The following is a 15,112-nucleotide window of genomic DNA, read 5'->3' on the forward strand; positions in this document are numbered from 1 at the left end:
TGCCACAAGTTCCCAAACTGACATCTTTAAATTGCTTTTCTTGTCGTGATAACTGAACACAACCCAAGTTTTAAGTATAGGACCTAGTTTCCATGTTGTGCCTCTTTATCCTTAAAAACGCAACAGAACAGCCTCTCAAAGCAGCATCTTCATCTTTATTTCAGTGTCAAATGGACGAAAAGGATGGAAACAATATCATCAGCTAACTAATCTGATCTTTGTTAGACACTGTATCCACGCACAGGGTTTTTTTTCTTAGCAGAAAATAACAAGAATCACCCATGACCTTGACGTTTTGGAGGAAATCTGTTCCACTCAGCTAACACACGAAACAGCAGGTGAAGCTCAGACGTCTTCATTTGAGTATTTTCTGTCTCCACTCATGAGGAGCAGCTGACCTTTAACCTCTGAGCCCACGAAGGAGGTCTTGCTGCATAGCCCGCCTCCTCTGCAGTCTCTTGTGTAACAAAGGGAAATGACAGGATCTGGTGCAGCAGCTCCACCTAGTGGGAGGTAAATGTCACAGCCGGTAAGAGAAAATAAACTGTAGTGACATTTAAAAAAACGTATCACTTATCTATTTACCTCAGAGAAATCATTTATCTCAGCTTTTCTTATGGCCGACTCCGCCATCCAGTTCCTCAGCACGTATCTGGGATTTACATCTGCTCAAGAGATTTTACAGAACCAGATGAAACTCTGCTAGGTTCTTCAAGTATCAACATCATAACATGTCAGAAAAATCACATTATCTTCCATCGACATTAATATGAAGATTTAGTGGCTCACTTTTCATTCTGTTTTGACGAGTCACATCACCATCATTCTGTTGTCTGAGGAAAGAGGGAGAGGGAACAAAACCAAGATTTCAGTAAAACCTTTATTTCCAAACTAACACGCGATGTGACGTTGACCTCTTCGTTCTCACCTGCTGATGCGGAGGAGGTACATGTTGAGCCAATCAGAGAAGTGCTGATGCCTTGATAAATCATCAAGAGCCCACATCTAATACAAACACACAAAAATTACTAAAACATGCCTACAAATAGATACATTTGCTTATTGTTTGATCTCAAAAAGCAGAAATTATAATCACCTCCTAACATTTCAACGTCTGTTATTTGTCACCGACTTTAAAACTAAATCTAAAAGTAGAATTGTAAAACTCTGACACTTCAGCTCTACCTGTGTGAAGTTCCTGTTGTGCAGCTGCAGGTGTGAGACTTCACTGAGTTGTCTGAAGGTCATGGTGAAGTCTGACTCTGTGTCCTCCATCATCTGGGAAGACAAACACAAATTATACTGGGAGTTGGGGGGGGGGGACACTGTTTGCACAAAGCCAGTTAACAAACAATGCAGTTGAATTGACTTTGCAGAAGACCTGCCTGAAGCAGGAAGGGGATAAGGTAACTGTCTCCTTCCTCTTCACCAAGAAGCCCCAGTTTGGCTTTAAATATCTGGTGAATCCTGAGACACAAATAAATAAGTTTAAATAAATACCATTACTATGACTGCCATGGGTTGGATGAGGACGAACATATGGAACAGACGGATTCACATGGAGCTCACCTCGTATGGTAAATATTCACAAATCCTTTTAAGATGATTTTAGCCCTGAAAACAGAAAGAGAAGAAGGTTAGCAATTATATATTATGAGAGTAACTGGTTCTCTGAAGGAGCAAAACATTGCTGATATGAAAACCTTTATTTTTAAAGAATAAATAGAGCAGAAAAGATCATTCGTTATTGCTGCAATTTCTACTGTTGGCCACTAGAGGTCAATATAAGTCATATGTTACTTAAAGCCTCCTTAAAGCAAATAAACTGCAAATCACAGGTTTTCTTACTCTTCCTGCTGTTGATGTGTAAACACAGGACTCATAGCACTGAGGAGCTTCTCCAGGTTGAACAGTCCGACATCAGCCTGAGCTCCTATTCTGTACCTGCCCTCATCATCCGAAGTGTTGGGGATGAAATCTGAAACGTTTCAGGTCTTTTTAAGTTTTGAGAAAACTGGGGCAGTGAGATCTTTGAATGGAAACTCAGATATATATGAAACACACTGGGGTTATAGGACTCCATGAAGCCAAAGGGTCCATAGTCGATGGTGATGGACAGGAGACTGAAGTTGTCTGTGTTGCACACACCTGTGAGAAAGGAGCATGATGTATATGAGTAAAGGTAAAAACAAATACTGGTTAAAATGTTCAGATGGACTCTTACCATGTGCAAACCCAACAGACATCCACTGGCCAATCAGATGTGCTGTTTCATTAACAACCGTGGAATAAAACTCCTACAAATGCACAGAATTCCACAGAAAGTCATTACACATGTACATGGGTGCATTGAGAGAAGAATGTCTTTATGTGACTCACCAAATATTTATCAGGGTCATTTGAACTGATATAAGGAAAATGTTCATCAATCACAAAGTTCAGCAGCTTCCTGAAATCAACAGGAAAAAAAAAATATTGTTTTTCTGCAGAAAACTCTGTGGAATACAAAGTGACGTGATGACAAAATAACACTTATAGTTATATTATGATTATGTGACCAGTATCACCTCAGAAGATCTGTCTCTCCACTGTGAGACAAGATTTCCAAAGATCCAATCCGAAACCAGGACTTTGCCAACCGGAGAACAACAGCTCCTGGAGACAAAAACAAAATGTTGAACTTATAATTCAATGTAATAAGAAATTAAAGGAAGCTAATAATAAGTTTTATGATTCTTGTCTGTACCTCTCTCTGTCTTCACGTTTCCATTGTAGAACTTATCCCTGAACACTGGCTCCTCACTAACAATTAGACTGAAATAAAGCAAGAAATCATCAGATTCAGGGAATTTCTTTTCAACTTTGTGAACCTGTTTCATGGATTCAGATTTTTTCATGTCTGCTTTTTCACAGATGACAAAATTAATGAAGAACTGCCTGCTACCTGGCAGCTCTGCTGGTGGGAACACCCAGGAAATGCATCGCCTCGCTGCACAGGAACTCCCTGACGGACGAGCGGATCACAGCTCGACCATCTCCGGACCTGGAGAAACATTCAAAGGAAAGAAATGTGTTATGATAGTTGCACCACTTTTTATTTTTATGTCTGAATTAATATTTACGGCAAATTAAAATGTAAAGAGGAACATTTGGGGGAAATAAACATACCTGGAATATGGAGTTTTTCCCGAGCCTTTAAGCTGCAGTTCCCATATTTCTCCCTTCCTATTAAATAGAAAATGTCATAAGGTCAGTATATAAAACGTGTACAAGCTTTAACTGGGAATGCTCCTTGAATATCAGTGCTTGAAGTATAATTCCAAAACCTTCTCACCTGTTGGAATACTGACCAAGGATATGTGCTCGACCATCACCCAGCTGACCTGCCCAGTAACCAAACTGGTGCAGAGTAAAAAAAGGGAAAACCATAAAAATATCAGATTGGCCCTCAGATCATGTACATAGAGTTCATTCTCAGGGGAAAGTTCACGTTCACCTGGTGACCCCCGTATCTGTGTGCGAGAGGTTCAGATCCTGGCAGCAGTCGGCCCCCGCTGGCATAAAGCCGGAAATCATCGGATTGTGTTACAGCCACATCCAGATCTAAGATCCCCTCGATGACATCCTGTTGAGACAGTGACAGATAGAAATGAATTTGACTTATTTAAGGGGGAAATTTGTGATGAGGTTGATGACTGATTACATCACCACCTTAGAAACGGCTGCCAGGCTCAGAGGCCCTTTCAGTGGAGTCGGGATGGATTTGGAAAATATGCAGTTCTTCACCGTGTGAACAAAGTTCCCGCTGACCTCATCGATTGGGAACGCTTCTGCAGAGAGGACATACAAAAAAAAAAAAACATTATTCCTGTTAGGTGCTTGTTCTTTTGTAGTGACCTAAAAAAACAGAATCAGTTTTACCTAGTAGCTTTTTACAGGACACTCTGAACTGGTCCAGGTCCTGAATGAGCTCTGAACCAGTCCCATTCCACCTGGATATGACAGCGTGTTGGGATGATCGACTGGTTGATGTTGCCTCGTCATCGCCGTGACAGTCGGGTCCAGCGCTGGGACAGAACTCCAGGAGATGGACACGAGTGAAACCTGATGCTGCAGCCAGAGCAAAGACTACAAGTCTGTAGATACTCAACATGGCCACGGACAGAGCTGATAAACATAACACAGAAAGAAAAGAGTTTTATATATGAATAGTTTTATAAGTGAATCAATAGAAATGTTATGACTGATGCTTTGGTGTATGAACAGTATTTTCATGCTGCAGCTGATTGTTGGACATTTATCTGAAGCTGGATAGTTTAATAAACACAAACAATCTGTTTGTTTACATTTTATCTTTGTGTCACTTAAGCTGTGAAGTACATGTTGTGGAGTAAAACGAGAAGTACTTGCCAGATGTAAGTGGAGTTTTAGTGGAAGTGTTAAATGTCGGTACTCAGGAAAAGTACACACACCTACACTAGTACTCAAGTACTTTAGTAAACAAACTTATCTAATGTGAACCGATTAAAAGGTTAAATATGCTTAGTTTTCATTACCCCAAGTTCTCTTTAGATACAAACTAAAATAGTTAAATTATTTAGAGTAAATAAAGTAGTTTTGTATCATTTCAGTCGATTCATTCGTGAAAATTTCCCTATTTTAAGAAGCTAGCTAGTAGTTATCTTAAATGTTAGCTAACCAGCTATTCGCCTGATCCCAAACACGACCAGCTAGTGTTCTGGGGGAAACAACCATTTCTTTAATCTACTGCCGGGTTTCTGATTTCAAATAAATTATCTTTAAGGGAAATAAATCATGTTTTTCTGCCATTTTAACCCGTTTGTTGCTCCTTGTTTGCTAACGAGGCTAACGCTACTTCCGTGTTCCCCCCGCGTCATCAACCAGCGCCCACTCACAGCTTCCAGTTCCGCTGGCAGGTGTCATCCAAAGTGGACTCGTGCGCTGCGGCAGCGGGTGTCATGGCGGGTCCCTGGTGGAGCCGCTGTCGGAACTGGAGCACAAACTTTGCGAGTGCGTCTGTGTTCGAAACCCTGCGGCGTGTGAGCGGCCGGTCTGCGGCTCTGACCGAGGCGGCTTTCCCGGGCCGGGCGTCCTGGAGCTCCAGGCCCCGGAACGAGGTGAGTGTAGCGTCCGGGCAGGAGGACACCGGGGCGGGGTGGGAGTGCTGTCAAACCCGGGAAGGTCATATATGCAACAGAGGCTCTAGCTGGTCCCAGTGAATGATGCTCGAATCCGCATCTGTCCCGGTGACCGATCCCATCAACTGGTCTGATCCCAGCTGCAGGTTTTCTGTTCTCTTCCCTGTGTTTTGAGACATTTCCTGAAATGAACCGTTGACTTGTTGCAAGATGTGAACATGTGAACTTCTGCTTAAGGTCAAGATCTGCTCCTGACACCTGTCCCTCAGAAATCTGACCTCCAGTCAGCTGATCGTCTCATTCTCACCAGTGTCTGAGCGAGTTTTTATTTTATTTAGATGTTTTTAACACAACATTAATTCATGTGCCGCTCCGGACTCCCCCAACAAAACACTGACTTTTAGAAACTGCTCATAAACTACTACTGCAGTACTGGATATTCATCAGGGAAGACAACATGTTAGACTTAGTTCCAATGACGGATATATATACCAATGTTTGTTTGTGCATATACTACTAATGATAGCAATATGATAATAACAGTATAATAGTAAAAAATCATTAAATATCAACTTAATTGGTAAATTCAGGGTCTCAGATACTGTTTAAATTCAGTTTTTATCATAAAATACACATTATGCAAGTTGTTGTTTCTATACTCGATGAAATGACCTGTTATTTTATGTTAACTTTCTAAACCCAAAAGTTAACATTCCTGAATTTAGTTCCTAAATTTATTCTTTGTCTTTTGGCATTTTGACTTTCAGGCACAGCCGTCGACAAACCTGAAAATCTCCAACTTTACCTCATCTCTAAACAGGTTAGTCGTGATGTGTCACAGCCAAAAGCTTGATTTCTTACGTTCTATTTCCTGATCTGTACGATTCTGTGTATTTGAATGTTTTCTGTATCTCTCTCTTCAGACTCAAGCCCCGGTTGCTGTGTCCCACACTACAGCCGTGCTGCTGCAGGACGATACACAGCGACGCTCAGGTCCAGGACCCGTTCACGTTAGCCCAGAAAGACCTGACGAGTTTATACGATGATATAAAAAAGGTTTGTTTCTGATCAAATGTTTCTAATACGCCAACAAAGTTTTTAATAGTTCTTTAACAGTCAATCAAATGTGGATATTTATGGGAAATGTCGTTAATATTTAGTTTTTTTATAAGAATTGTGTACCATGTTAATCTGAAACTTTCTTACTTTAAACTTGTTATTGTTAAGCTCAAATAATCAATCAAATTTGCACTTGTCATTGATGCATGTTTTGTAGACACTGGTTCAAAATGACCTGGAGACATTTTGCTGTCACATGGTGTTTGTAGATGTTTATCTCAAACATTTTTACAACTTCTCTTCACAGGAACTGTTTGTGTCTAAAGAAGAGCTGAAGTTTCTCTGTGACTACTACTTTGATGGAAAAGGCAAAGCGATCCGACCGATGATTGTCGTCCTGATGGCGCGGGCTCTCAACATCCACAGCAACCGAGCAGGGTGAGACTTTATCATCATAACAATATGTTTATTATTTCCACCATTAACTGACACAGCTCGCCCACAACTGACCTTCGATACAGTGAAGCTGCACCACACCTTGTTAGAGGATCTTTTAAATTGTTTTATGTGAATCATCCAGGGTTTTATTTGGTCTCACTTTCTGGAATCTGTCTTTGTGTCCTGCAGAGATCTGCTCCCGGGGCAGAGGGCCATCGCCATGATCTCAGAGATGATTCACACTGCCAGTCTGGTGCACGACGACGTCATAGACGGCTCAGATAAGCGGCGTGGAAAGGGAACGATCCATGAAGTGTGGGGTGAAAGAAAGGTAACTGAAGCCAAATAAAAACCAGCTCAAAGAAACAGTCCTTTTTTCATTTTAAGATATGTATAAAATGAATTTCCTCTCGTCCAGGCGATCTTAGCTGGAGATTTCATTCTCTCAGCCGCCTCCTTGGCTTTAGCTCGTATCGGTAACATCACTGTGGTTAAGGTTCTATCGCAAGTCATAGAAGACCTGGTCAGAGGTAAAGTAAAGAACTCAAATTCTCATCAATTACAGGATGATTTTACATTTCATGTATTAACTCTTCATGAACATTAAGAGCTCATTAATATCAAGTATGTTGTGGTCCTGCTTCCAGGTGAGTTCATGCAGCTGGGCTCCAAAGAGAACGAGAACGAGCGATTCAAGCACTACCTCGAGAAAACCTTCAAGAAGACGGCGAGTCTCATTGCAAACAGTTGTAAAGCAGTATGTACGTTCTGTCTCCACACAAATACAACAGCGATGGAGAGAAGCCTCAGTTACTGCATGAAAGTATCTTTTGTTGACTGCCTGTCCTCCTGTGTTTTTTCAAGGTTTCCATTCTGGTAAACCCTGATCCTGATGTTCATGAAATCGCCTTCCAGTTCGGGAAGAATGTCGGTATCGCATTCCAGGTACGTTCTTGTTCTGTCAGGCTCCTTATCTGCTAAATCACATCAGCTCTATATAATCTATTTACTCTGTAGTAGGACACAACAGTTCCAAGAAGAATATTCTCAGGAAAAAAAAAAAACCTATATATAAATATATATTAAATTACCTTTTTAAGGACAGATAACACATATTTTTGTTGTGCTTATGATACAATCAGTGTGTTGACTCAAAGGAAATGTCAGCGGTGCAGAGTTGTGAGTTTTGTGTGTCTGTCGGCAGCTCGTGGACGACGTGTTGGACTTCACATCAGGAGCCAGTCAGCTGGGGAAACCTTCAGCCGCAGATCTCAAACTGGGTTTAGCCACTGGACCAGTTCTGTTTGCCTGTCAACAGGTCAGACCAACATTCATCATTTGTACTGGTTTTTCTTGAACCTGTACAAAATCATCTAACCTGCATCACGTGTGAGCGTCTTTACCAACAGTGTGTGTGTGTTCCTTTGTGTAGTTTCCTGAGCTTCATGCAATGATCATGAGACGGTTCAGCTCTGATGGAGATGTAGATCGAGCCTGGAAATACGTCCTTCAGGTAAAGAGTGTAAAGAAATAATAAAGATAAATGCTCATAACATTTTTCTTGAAAAGATGAAAACAACACAAGCGCCCCGTGTTCTTCTTCTTCGCCGGTGTTTAGAGTGATGGCGTAGAACAGACCAGCTTCCTGGCCCGGCACTACGGTCAAGAAGCCATCCGACACGTCCGTATGCTCCGGCCGTCCCCGGAGAGAGACGCCCTCATCAGGCTCACGGAGATGGTGCTCACCAGAGACAAATGAACCTCCTGTTCCCGGGGCTTCACTTCAGGCAGCTACCTGTGGAAAGGCAAACTCCCCCCGGGCCCCGTGTGTCTGCACAGGGCGGGACGAAGACATCGAGAGAAGAGATAGACGTTGGGTTCAGATCGACCCCTGCTGCTGGTTTAGAGCCAAATGAGAATGGCAGCGAGCTCATTTGTGTCCGAGCACCTAATCAGAATCATGGGATCAGAACAGCACTCGGGGGTCTCGTCTGAACGGACTCCTGTCGTTTCATGACTCGACATAAACTCTTAAAATATACACACAAGGCTGAGTCACCTCGTGAAGCTTTGACATATATACACACATCCTTTTAGATTTCAGGTCCTACAGGGAATCAATGAGATGGTTTTGAGATTAATCTGAAAGCAACACTATGTAACGTTGACTGAACAACAGCGCCCCCTGCAGCTACACGTGATTAATTACGTCTGTAGAGAAATCATGCCTAGTCCCACCTCCTGAACGGTGAATATTACCCATGATCCCCGGCTTCCTGAACCAAAGAGCTGAGGCTAATTCACAAAACTGTGTTCACAATTCTTCATATTTAAAAATGCGATGTGAATTTATTCGATCATCATTCACTCTGGAGTCAAACGACCCTGCAGGGTTTTAATAGGCCCTGATCCGTGGTGATGTGATGGCCCGGGTGTTTCAAACTGATCTCCAGTTCAGCTTTACTCTTTGACTTGTTGGACCCGAGGATTGAAGCTCTGTTTTTCTCACAGGAGATCGAACCCACTCACCAAAGTTTCATAGGACAGACGTTCAGGGAATGAAAGAGATTCTCCATATTCAGTCAATGAAACATCAAACTCATTCTGAAGCTGCTGTTTATGGGTAAAAATAGTTTCATAGCGTTGCTTTAAATCACCGGATGCCACCACATCACAGTACTGTACCTGCAGCCGCCTCCCATGCCTCGGTGATCAGTGGGTTACACGCTCCTCCTGAGATGTGGAGCGGCTGCATTTCTGTTTTATTCCAAATAAGATGCATAATCATCATCGGTGTGTTCGTCCGGATCCATCCACACCACCACCACAACGGTCACATCTCCATTTCTCTGACTTGTTAAATGTTCTGAGGAAACTTCTGTAAAGCAAAGTGCCGTTTTACAACCCAGGCCTTAACATCTGCAACGACTGTGCTCAATAAATCCAACAGTTTGTTTTTTATTTAATCCGCTTCGTGCCGTCTTCATTTCCTCCCAAGTGACCACACATGCATGTTGTACATAGAATTGTTTATTATAAAAGACTGTACATTAATTTTTCAATCATTTCATATGTACAAATGAAGGGCAGACAGAGATTGATTTCAATGTTTCTACCCATGAAATCGAGCTGGAACACTTTAATAATTGGAAAATAACACAAATGGGTAAAACATGAAAGGCTTCAGCTGTTAAGATGTTAGACGAGCGTTGGAGGGCAAACAGGAAAGAGAATGATGTCATCAAGACGATTCGGAGACCTGAGTGAAACCTAATGCTGATTGGCTGATTTGACTAAAGAGAGAAATGCGTAAACCTGTGGCGCCCGGAGGATTCGACACGGCCCTGGAACCCGGAGGAGGTATTAGAGTTGTTTATTGGTCACGTCTGAATTGTCACATGGCAGTGTTAGGCACGACACTCCTACCCCTCCCCTCCCCCCCCACGGTCTTATCAGAGCCGGCACTTCTTATTGCCAGACACCAGACGATCCCACACACTTGTTGTGATTAGTTTTTAATGCATGACAGTGATGTGACATAAAGAAACTGTGGAATGTGATTTCTTGATTTGATCTAAATGAGCAAATTTCACTTTAAACTTCAAATGCAAGCAAGCAGGTTTTTTTTAAGAGGTGAGACTCGACCTGAAATTCACTTCAGGGATTTTAAAAGTTCAGTGACAACAACAGTGGAATAAAAATAACTAAAAAAAGGTGAATACACAATATAATGGAAGTATAATGGCAATAAACTCAAGGTTACATTATATCTCTTTCAACTGAGCATGCTTTAGCGCCAAGAGGAGTAATTTATCTTTTTCTTTACAGTATTTAAATTAGTAAATTATCGACACGCCCGTCTGCGTTCGTTTCCCGTAGAAATGGGCCCTCGGGGGGGCAAGAAAACTCATCATATAGTCGACATTCACTGAACTTACATCACAGGAAGTGGCTGCAGCTCACGTTATATACAACCAACACTTCAACTGAGGGTGCGTACATGACAATAACATTTGATTTGCTCCGTCAAAAAACCTCAAACACAGAATGGTTGTCCAGGCAGCGCGTACATCCTTCAGCTTGGTCTGTGTTAGTTCAGCCTGCGAGAGCACGTGCAGTCCAAACCGTTTTCCTTTTCATTTTTTTTTTTTTCATATTCCGTCAATGTCCCCCACCCGCCCATATAACACCAACATAAACTAAATAGATATTACTTTAAATTTTATTTGCAATCATTCAGGGAAAGAACATTCTGTCATATCAAAAGGGGGGGGGGGGGTCATACAGTTACGTCTAAGCGTCTCGGGAGTTGGGGGGGGGGGGGGTTGCTGCTGTCTGTCTCTCGGTGGATTATGATATGACTGAATAAATAGACTGTACTGTCGCTGCGGGGTCAGTCGGCGTAGTGCATGATGGACTCCACGTAGTTTCCGGGGAACAGGCCGGTGGTGCCGTTGCTGACGCCCTCGTACCAGCCGTCGTCGTTCTTCTTGATGACGTAGATGATGGCGCCCTCCATGAAGCTCAGCTCGTCGCCCTTGTCCTGGCAGTAGTCGTAGATGGCAACGACTGAAAAGAGAAAAGGGGATTTTGTTGAGAAACCGGAAGAAGTTATGTTTGTCCTCCACATTTCCCTTCCTACAGGGAGGTTAAGTTTTGGATTGTGATGGAAACAGTCAGGCCCATTGAGGGACTGGTACTTATGAGTGTGTGCGATCTGGTGGATTTAAAGGTGGTGTCTTGAGACCAACCTTTCTCGACGTAGTTCTTGGGGGCCCACTGCGGGTCTCCGTCAGCGTAGGGGTCATTGTAGTGCACCACAGCCGCGTCCTCCTCCTCGTAGTCCACCGGCGGAGGCGGCGGTGGGGGAGGGGAGTCGTCGAACATGGGCAAGTCATCCGGAGGCGGAGGGGGAGGAGGAGTAGGAGTATCTGCAACTGGTTGGACAGACACAGAGAAAGTGAGCTGACGGAGGAGTTTCCTGTCGGAGGCCTGCGATGGAGCGGGCGGCGGCTGAAACATGCAGGATTAAAAAAACATGCAGTTTTTTCGGGAGATTAAATTGGTCGAGCAGGAAGCATCACTGTTAGGACGTCCATCACACGCTGAAATGATGATTGTGATTTTCTGGTTGTGGCTCTGAATCTGAAACAGCAACACTTCATTCATCTGACATGCACAGTCATGCTATGTAGTGTTTTAGGAAAAAGCTGTAAAAATGTATATAAGTGGCTTTACTTTACAACTTAATGTTGTTTTATTTAGTTCTCTCTAAAACTATAAATCTTTATACCTCATCGGTTAATAAACGTCCACCCCTGACATCCTGAATTGCTGATTTGAAACATGAGTGTAGTTCATAGTTCACACCGCCAGGGGGAGCTAAAGAGTCCAGTCATCGCCGGCCCTGCCCTGCAGTGACCTTTGTTTTTTTTGCGTTTGTTGATCCAGATCAGGGGGCGGAGCCAATAATGTTCTGTTCACTTTCTGTCACATCGTGAGACTTTAAACATTTCCCCTGATTTTCAGTGAATAATTCTGGATCCTGGTTAAAAAAAAATCTGACTGATATTTATGAGTGTGCAACTTGGTGCAGATCCAAGTACAAATCCAAATCTACTGAATTTAAATGTGGTTTCATCAGGGGACTGTTGGGCCGTGGCGGAGATATGAGCTCTAGATTATAAAACAGAAACTAGATCACCTAAATATCTACATCAAAATGTATTTTTAAAAGGTCACATTCTATCTCTCCTAAGAAACAAAACTGTCAAAGCAGCATAGTCGGCTGCTGAGGTCGGTCGTCATTGATCTGAACAGACAAGAGGGAAAAGGATGGACAGACACAATGCATGCTGGGTGATGGGAATCGCTGGCGCAGATACAAAGGAAAGTACGACTCAGTTCCTCTTCACTTACTGCTCTCCTGCATCCTGGCCACAAAGCCAGTCAGAGGTATCTGTGGAGTCAGCTGGGGCATGGGGGGAGGAGGAGGAGCGATAGACACTGAAAGCCGGCGAAAGAAGAAGAGACAGAGAAAGAGAGGATAAAAAAAAACATAGAGAGAGAGAAAGCCCGTCAGTCACCAAGAACGTTAAAGGTGAACCCCACCGATCCAAAGCAAACACAGAGACTAAAGAAACCCACCGAGGAAACGAGAGCTCGCACAAACAGAACGAGACGGACTCAAACATGACCAGTGTCTGAAATAATGACATGATCCAACCACATGTCTGCAGCAGGTCGGGTACGACTGAAATGTGTGATGTCGTCTCTGACTGATGAGCTTTCACACCAGATCTGGGATCAGTGAGGTCAGAGGATCAACCACGGATTAACTTTCTGTCACCGTGGCTTTAAGGTCAGCAGCCAGAAGGGGGCGCTGTTAGCCTGAAATGTGCCAGACGAGGCTGCTCGACTCCCATTGTTTTTACTTTGAAAATAATGCTCTTATTTTACATTTTTAAAGACTTTTCACCGGATCAAATTAAAACAAATGCTACTGATTGTCGTGCTGCCACTTTCACAAAGCTGAGAATTTACTGTGTGATCTGTAGCTGACCCACATCTGGAGCGGGGGGGGGAATTCAAGGTGCAAACACACAATGAACTGACGATTATCTGAACGCGATCGTCCACATCTGGACGTGGTCTGTGATCTGATCTCAACCAGGTGCAAATGTGATTTATGCAGCAGGACCAGATTCTTGAAGATGATAAAATCCTCCTGCAGGTTTTAAGCTTGTTTAACTCAAGAATCTTTCAGTCTTCGCCTCAAATACATTTCTTTGTCATAAGGTTTTCAATAACGACATCTTAGGAATCATTCTTTCAAAACTGTTTTACTCCCTAATATTGTATTTTAAGAGAAATACATCTACACATCAAACTTTATCTACATGAGGCCAAACGCTGACTGTTGCTTGTGAGCAGACATCGATGGTCTGCATCTTATCTTCTGTGGAACTCGTGGACGACGCGTTCTGCATGAATACTGAAGACGTCCCTCGGTTAGAGAGAAAAGGCCTTAAACTGCACTTTCAGACTGAAGTGAGACGTCATTAATTCAAGCTTGACCTTGAGAAAACTTGCTCCGTGGCTACAGACGTTATCTGTCCTTGGTTTGTGACAGTGTATAATTTGGAAGACGGTGTGAATCAGGCTGGGACTGGAGACAGAAGGGCCTTACTTGAGTTCTGACCATAGCCAGGAGTGCCTCCGTTTATATGAGGCTGCTGTTGTAGCTGCTGTTGCTGCTGCTGCTGCTGCTGCTGCTGTAGTTGTAGCTGCTGCTGCTGTAGTTGCTGCTGCTGCTGCAAGGAGAACTGGGAAGTGACCGACGGCGCCCGGCGGTAGGTGCCCGTGGCCGAAACCATAGAGACAGAGGAGTTGGAGGGGTTGTGCCGCGAGATCTGCCGCGAGATGGTTCCAAACTGGGACATGGGAGCGGGGCCCAGACCAGGCCCGGGGGCCACCACTACAGACACCCAGGGAAGAAAGAGAGGAAGAACCGAGGAGGGGCGGGGGGGGGGGGGGGGGTTAAACAGAGGAGACGGAGAGGGGGAAGAGGGGGAAGAGAGAGGGCGAGAAAACAAAAAGCACCGAAAACATGAACAAACAGCTGAAAGATAACAAGAGCTTTTAAACACTGATTAGAGACCCACACAATCGATAACGAATCAGAGGAAGCAGCACAGATTGTTAATTGGTGAAAGCGTTCCACAGAAATCTCATGAGGGTAAAATGGAAAACACAGATTCCCGAGAGGTTATAAGGGCAAATCCTGCACTTTGAGGTTCTTCAGAGACGTAGCAGAGGAGGGGAGGAAGCAGGAAAAAGATCAGAGCAGCAGCAGAACGGACGAATCCTCCAGGTTTCAGCAAAATAACTTTCAATACCCTTTTCATGGACACGGCTAAAATGTCTACTCGAGCAGGGAGAGTTCAACAAACAACAAAAGGCAGCGTGAGGAACAGAAGGGGTTAAACTCTGGGTCTGCTCGGGTATTTCCTGTTCATATTTCTAGATATCGCACCGCGTCTCTGGGGAGGCCCTGCTCTCAGATAGGGATGGGTGGGACCGGAGGAAGTGAAGATTCGGCCGAGGTAATTATAGCTGTTAGCATGAATCGATTTCCTGTGGAAGAATCTGCAGAGAATTTAAAGTTCACTGGAGTCGGACATTTGCTTTATCAAAAAAAGCCTCTAAGGAAAGGTTCAGCTCATCTGAAAAGTTTGAATGTGTGAAATAAATCCTTAATCTGACAGACACAAGATTAGTTTCTTGTGCAAATAATAATAATAATATATAAAATAAAAGTAAAGCAATAAAAGAATTGAGGAGCGACATACTTTACCTGTGCTATAAAAAAGTCTCATAGCCCTTTAAGGTAAACTAACTTTATACCATACTGCCAGTGAAGTGTCTCATTTGAAGGATTATACAAGTTGAAAATT

The 15,112-nt window shown here is 43.3% G+C and overlaps 3 protein-coding genes across 12 annotated transcripts in view; 1 reads left to right on the forward strand and 2 right to left on the reverse strand.

Annotated features, from left to right (window-relative positions):
• Positions 1–135: 135 nt before the first annotated feature.
• LOC133932626 (protein adenylyltransferase SelO-like) lies at positions 136–4,200 on the reverse strand. Its single transcript, XM_062379388.1, has 19 exons — positions 3,922–4,200; positions 3,712–3,830; positions 3,497–3,625; positions 3,335–3,399; positions 3,169–3,225; positions 2,945–3,043; positions 2,747–2,814; positions 2,568–2,655; positions 2,380–2,449; positions 2,225–2,297; positions 2,065–2,148; positions 1,849–1,978; positions 1,570–1,614; positions 1,386–1,467; positions 1,186–1,278; positions 929–1,005; positions 790–833; positions 586–665; positions 136–503 (listed from the first exon to the last, which is right to left on the reverse strand). Exons 1-19 carry the CDS (start codon positions 4,151–4,153, stop codon positions 381–383), a joined length of 1,758 nt encoding a protein of 585 aa, XP_062235372.1. The 5' UTR covers positions 4,154–4,200; the 3' UTR covers positions 136–380.
• Positions 4,201–4,936: 736 nt separating this feature from the next.
• pdss1 (prenyl (decaprenyl) diphosphate synthase, subunit 1) lies at positions 4,937–9,622 on the forward strand. Its single transcript, XM_062379403.1, has 11 exons — positions 4,937–5,138; positions 5,927–5,979; positions 6,083–6,215; positions 6,526–6,656; positions 6,846–6,987; positions 7,075–7,186; positions 7,304–7,413; positions 7,521–7,601; positions 7,861–7,974; positions 8,089–8,169; positions 8,275–9,622. The coding sequence occupies exons 1-11, from the start codon at positions 4,980–4,982 to the stop codon at positions 8,413–8,415; spliced, it is 1,257 nt and encodes a 418-aa protein (XP_062235387.1). The 5' UTR covers positions 4,937–4,979; the 3' UTR covers positions 8,416–9,622.
• Positions 9,623–9,668: 46 nt separating this feature from the next.
• abi1a (abl-interactor 1a) overlaps positions 9,669–15,112 on the reverse strand; it is a 38,675-nt gene continuing 33,231 nt past the window's right edge. For 4 of the 10 annotated variants that reach the window (XM_062379389.1, XM_062379390.1, XM_062379392.1 and 1 more), the window contains 4 exons: positions 13,846–14,133; positions 12,576–12,662; positions 11,408–11,593; positions 9,669–11,225 (listed from right to left, as the gene is read on the reverse strand). In XM_062379389.1, the coding sequence (XP_062235373.1) occupies positions 11,050–11,225; positions 11,408–11,593; positions 12,576–12,662; positions 13,846–14,133 (737 nt within the window). In that variant the 3' untranslated portion in view covers positions 9,669–11,049. The remainder of the gene's footprint in view (positions 11,226–11,407; positions 11,594–12,575; positions 12,663–13,845; positions 14,134–15,112) is intronic. The other 6 variants (XM_062379391.1, XM_062379397.1, XM_062379398.1 and 3 more) reach the window with 2 other exon arrangements.

The sequence above is a fragment of the Platichthys flesus genome, chromosome 21 (genome assembly GCF_949316205.1).
Source record: "Platichthys flesus chromosome 21, fPlaFle2.1, whole genome shotgun sequence".
In the NCBI taxonomy this organism is placed as follows: domain Eukaryota; kingdom Metazoa; phylum Chordata; class Actinopteri; order Pleuronectiformes; family Pleuronectidae; genus Platichthys; species Platichthys flesus.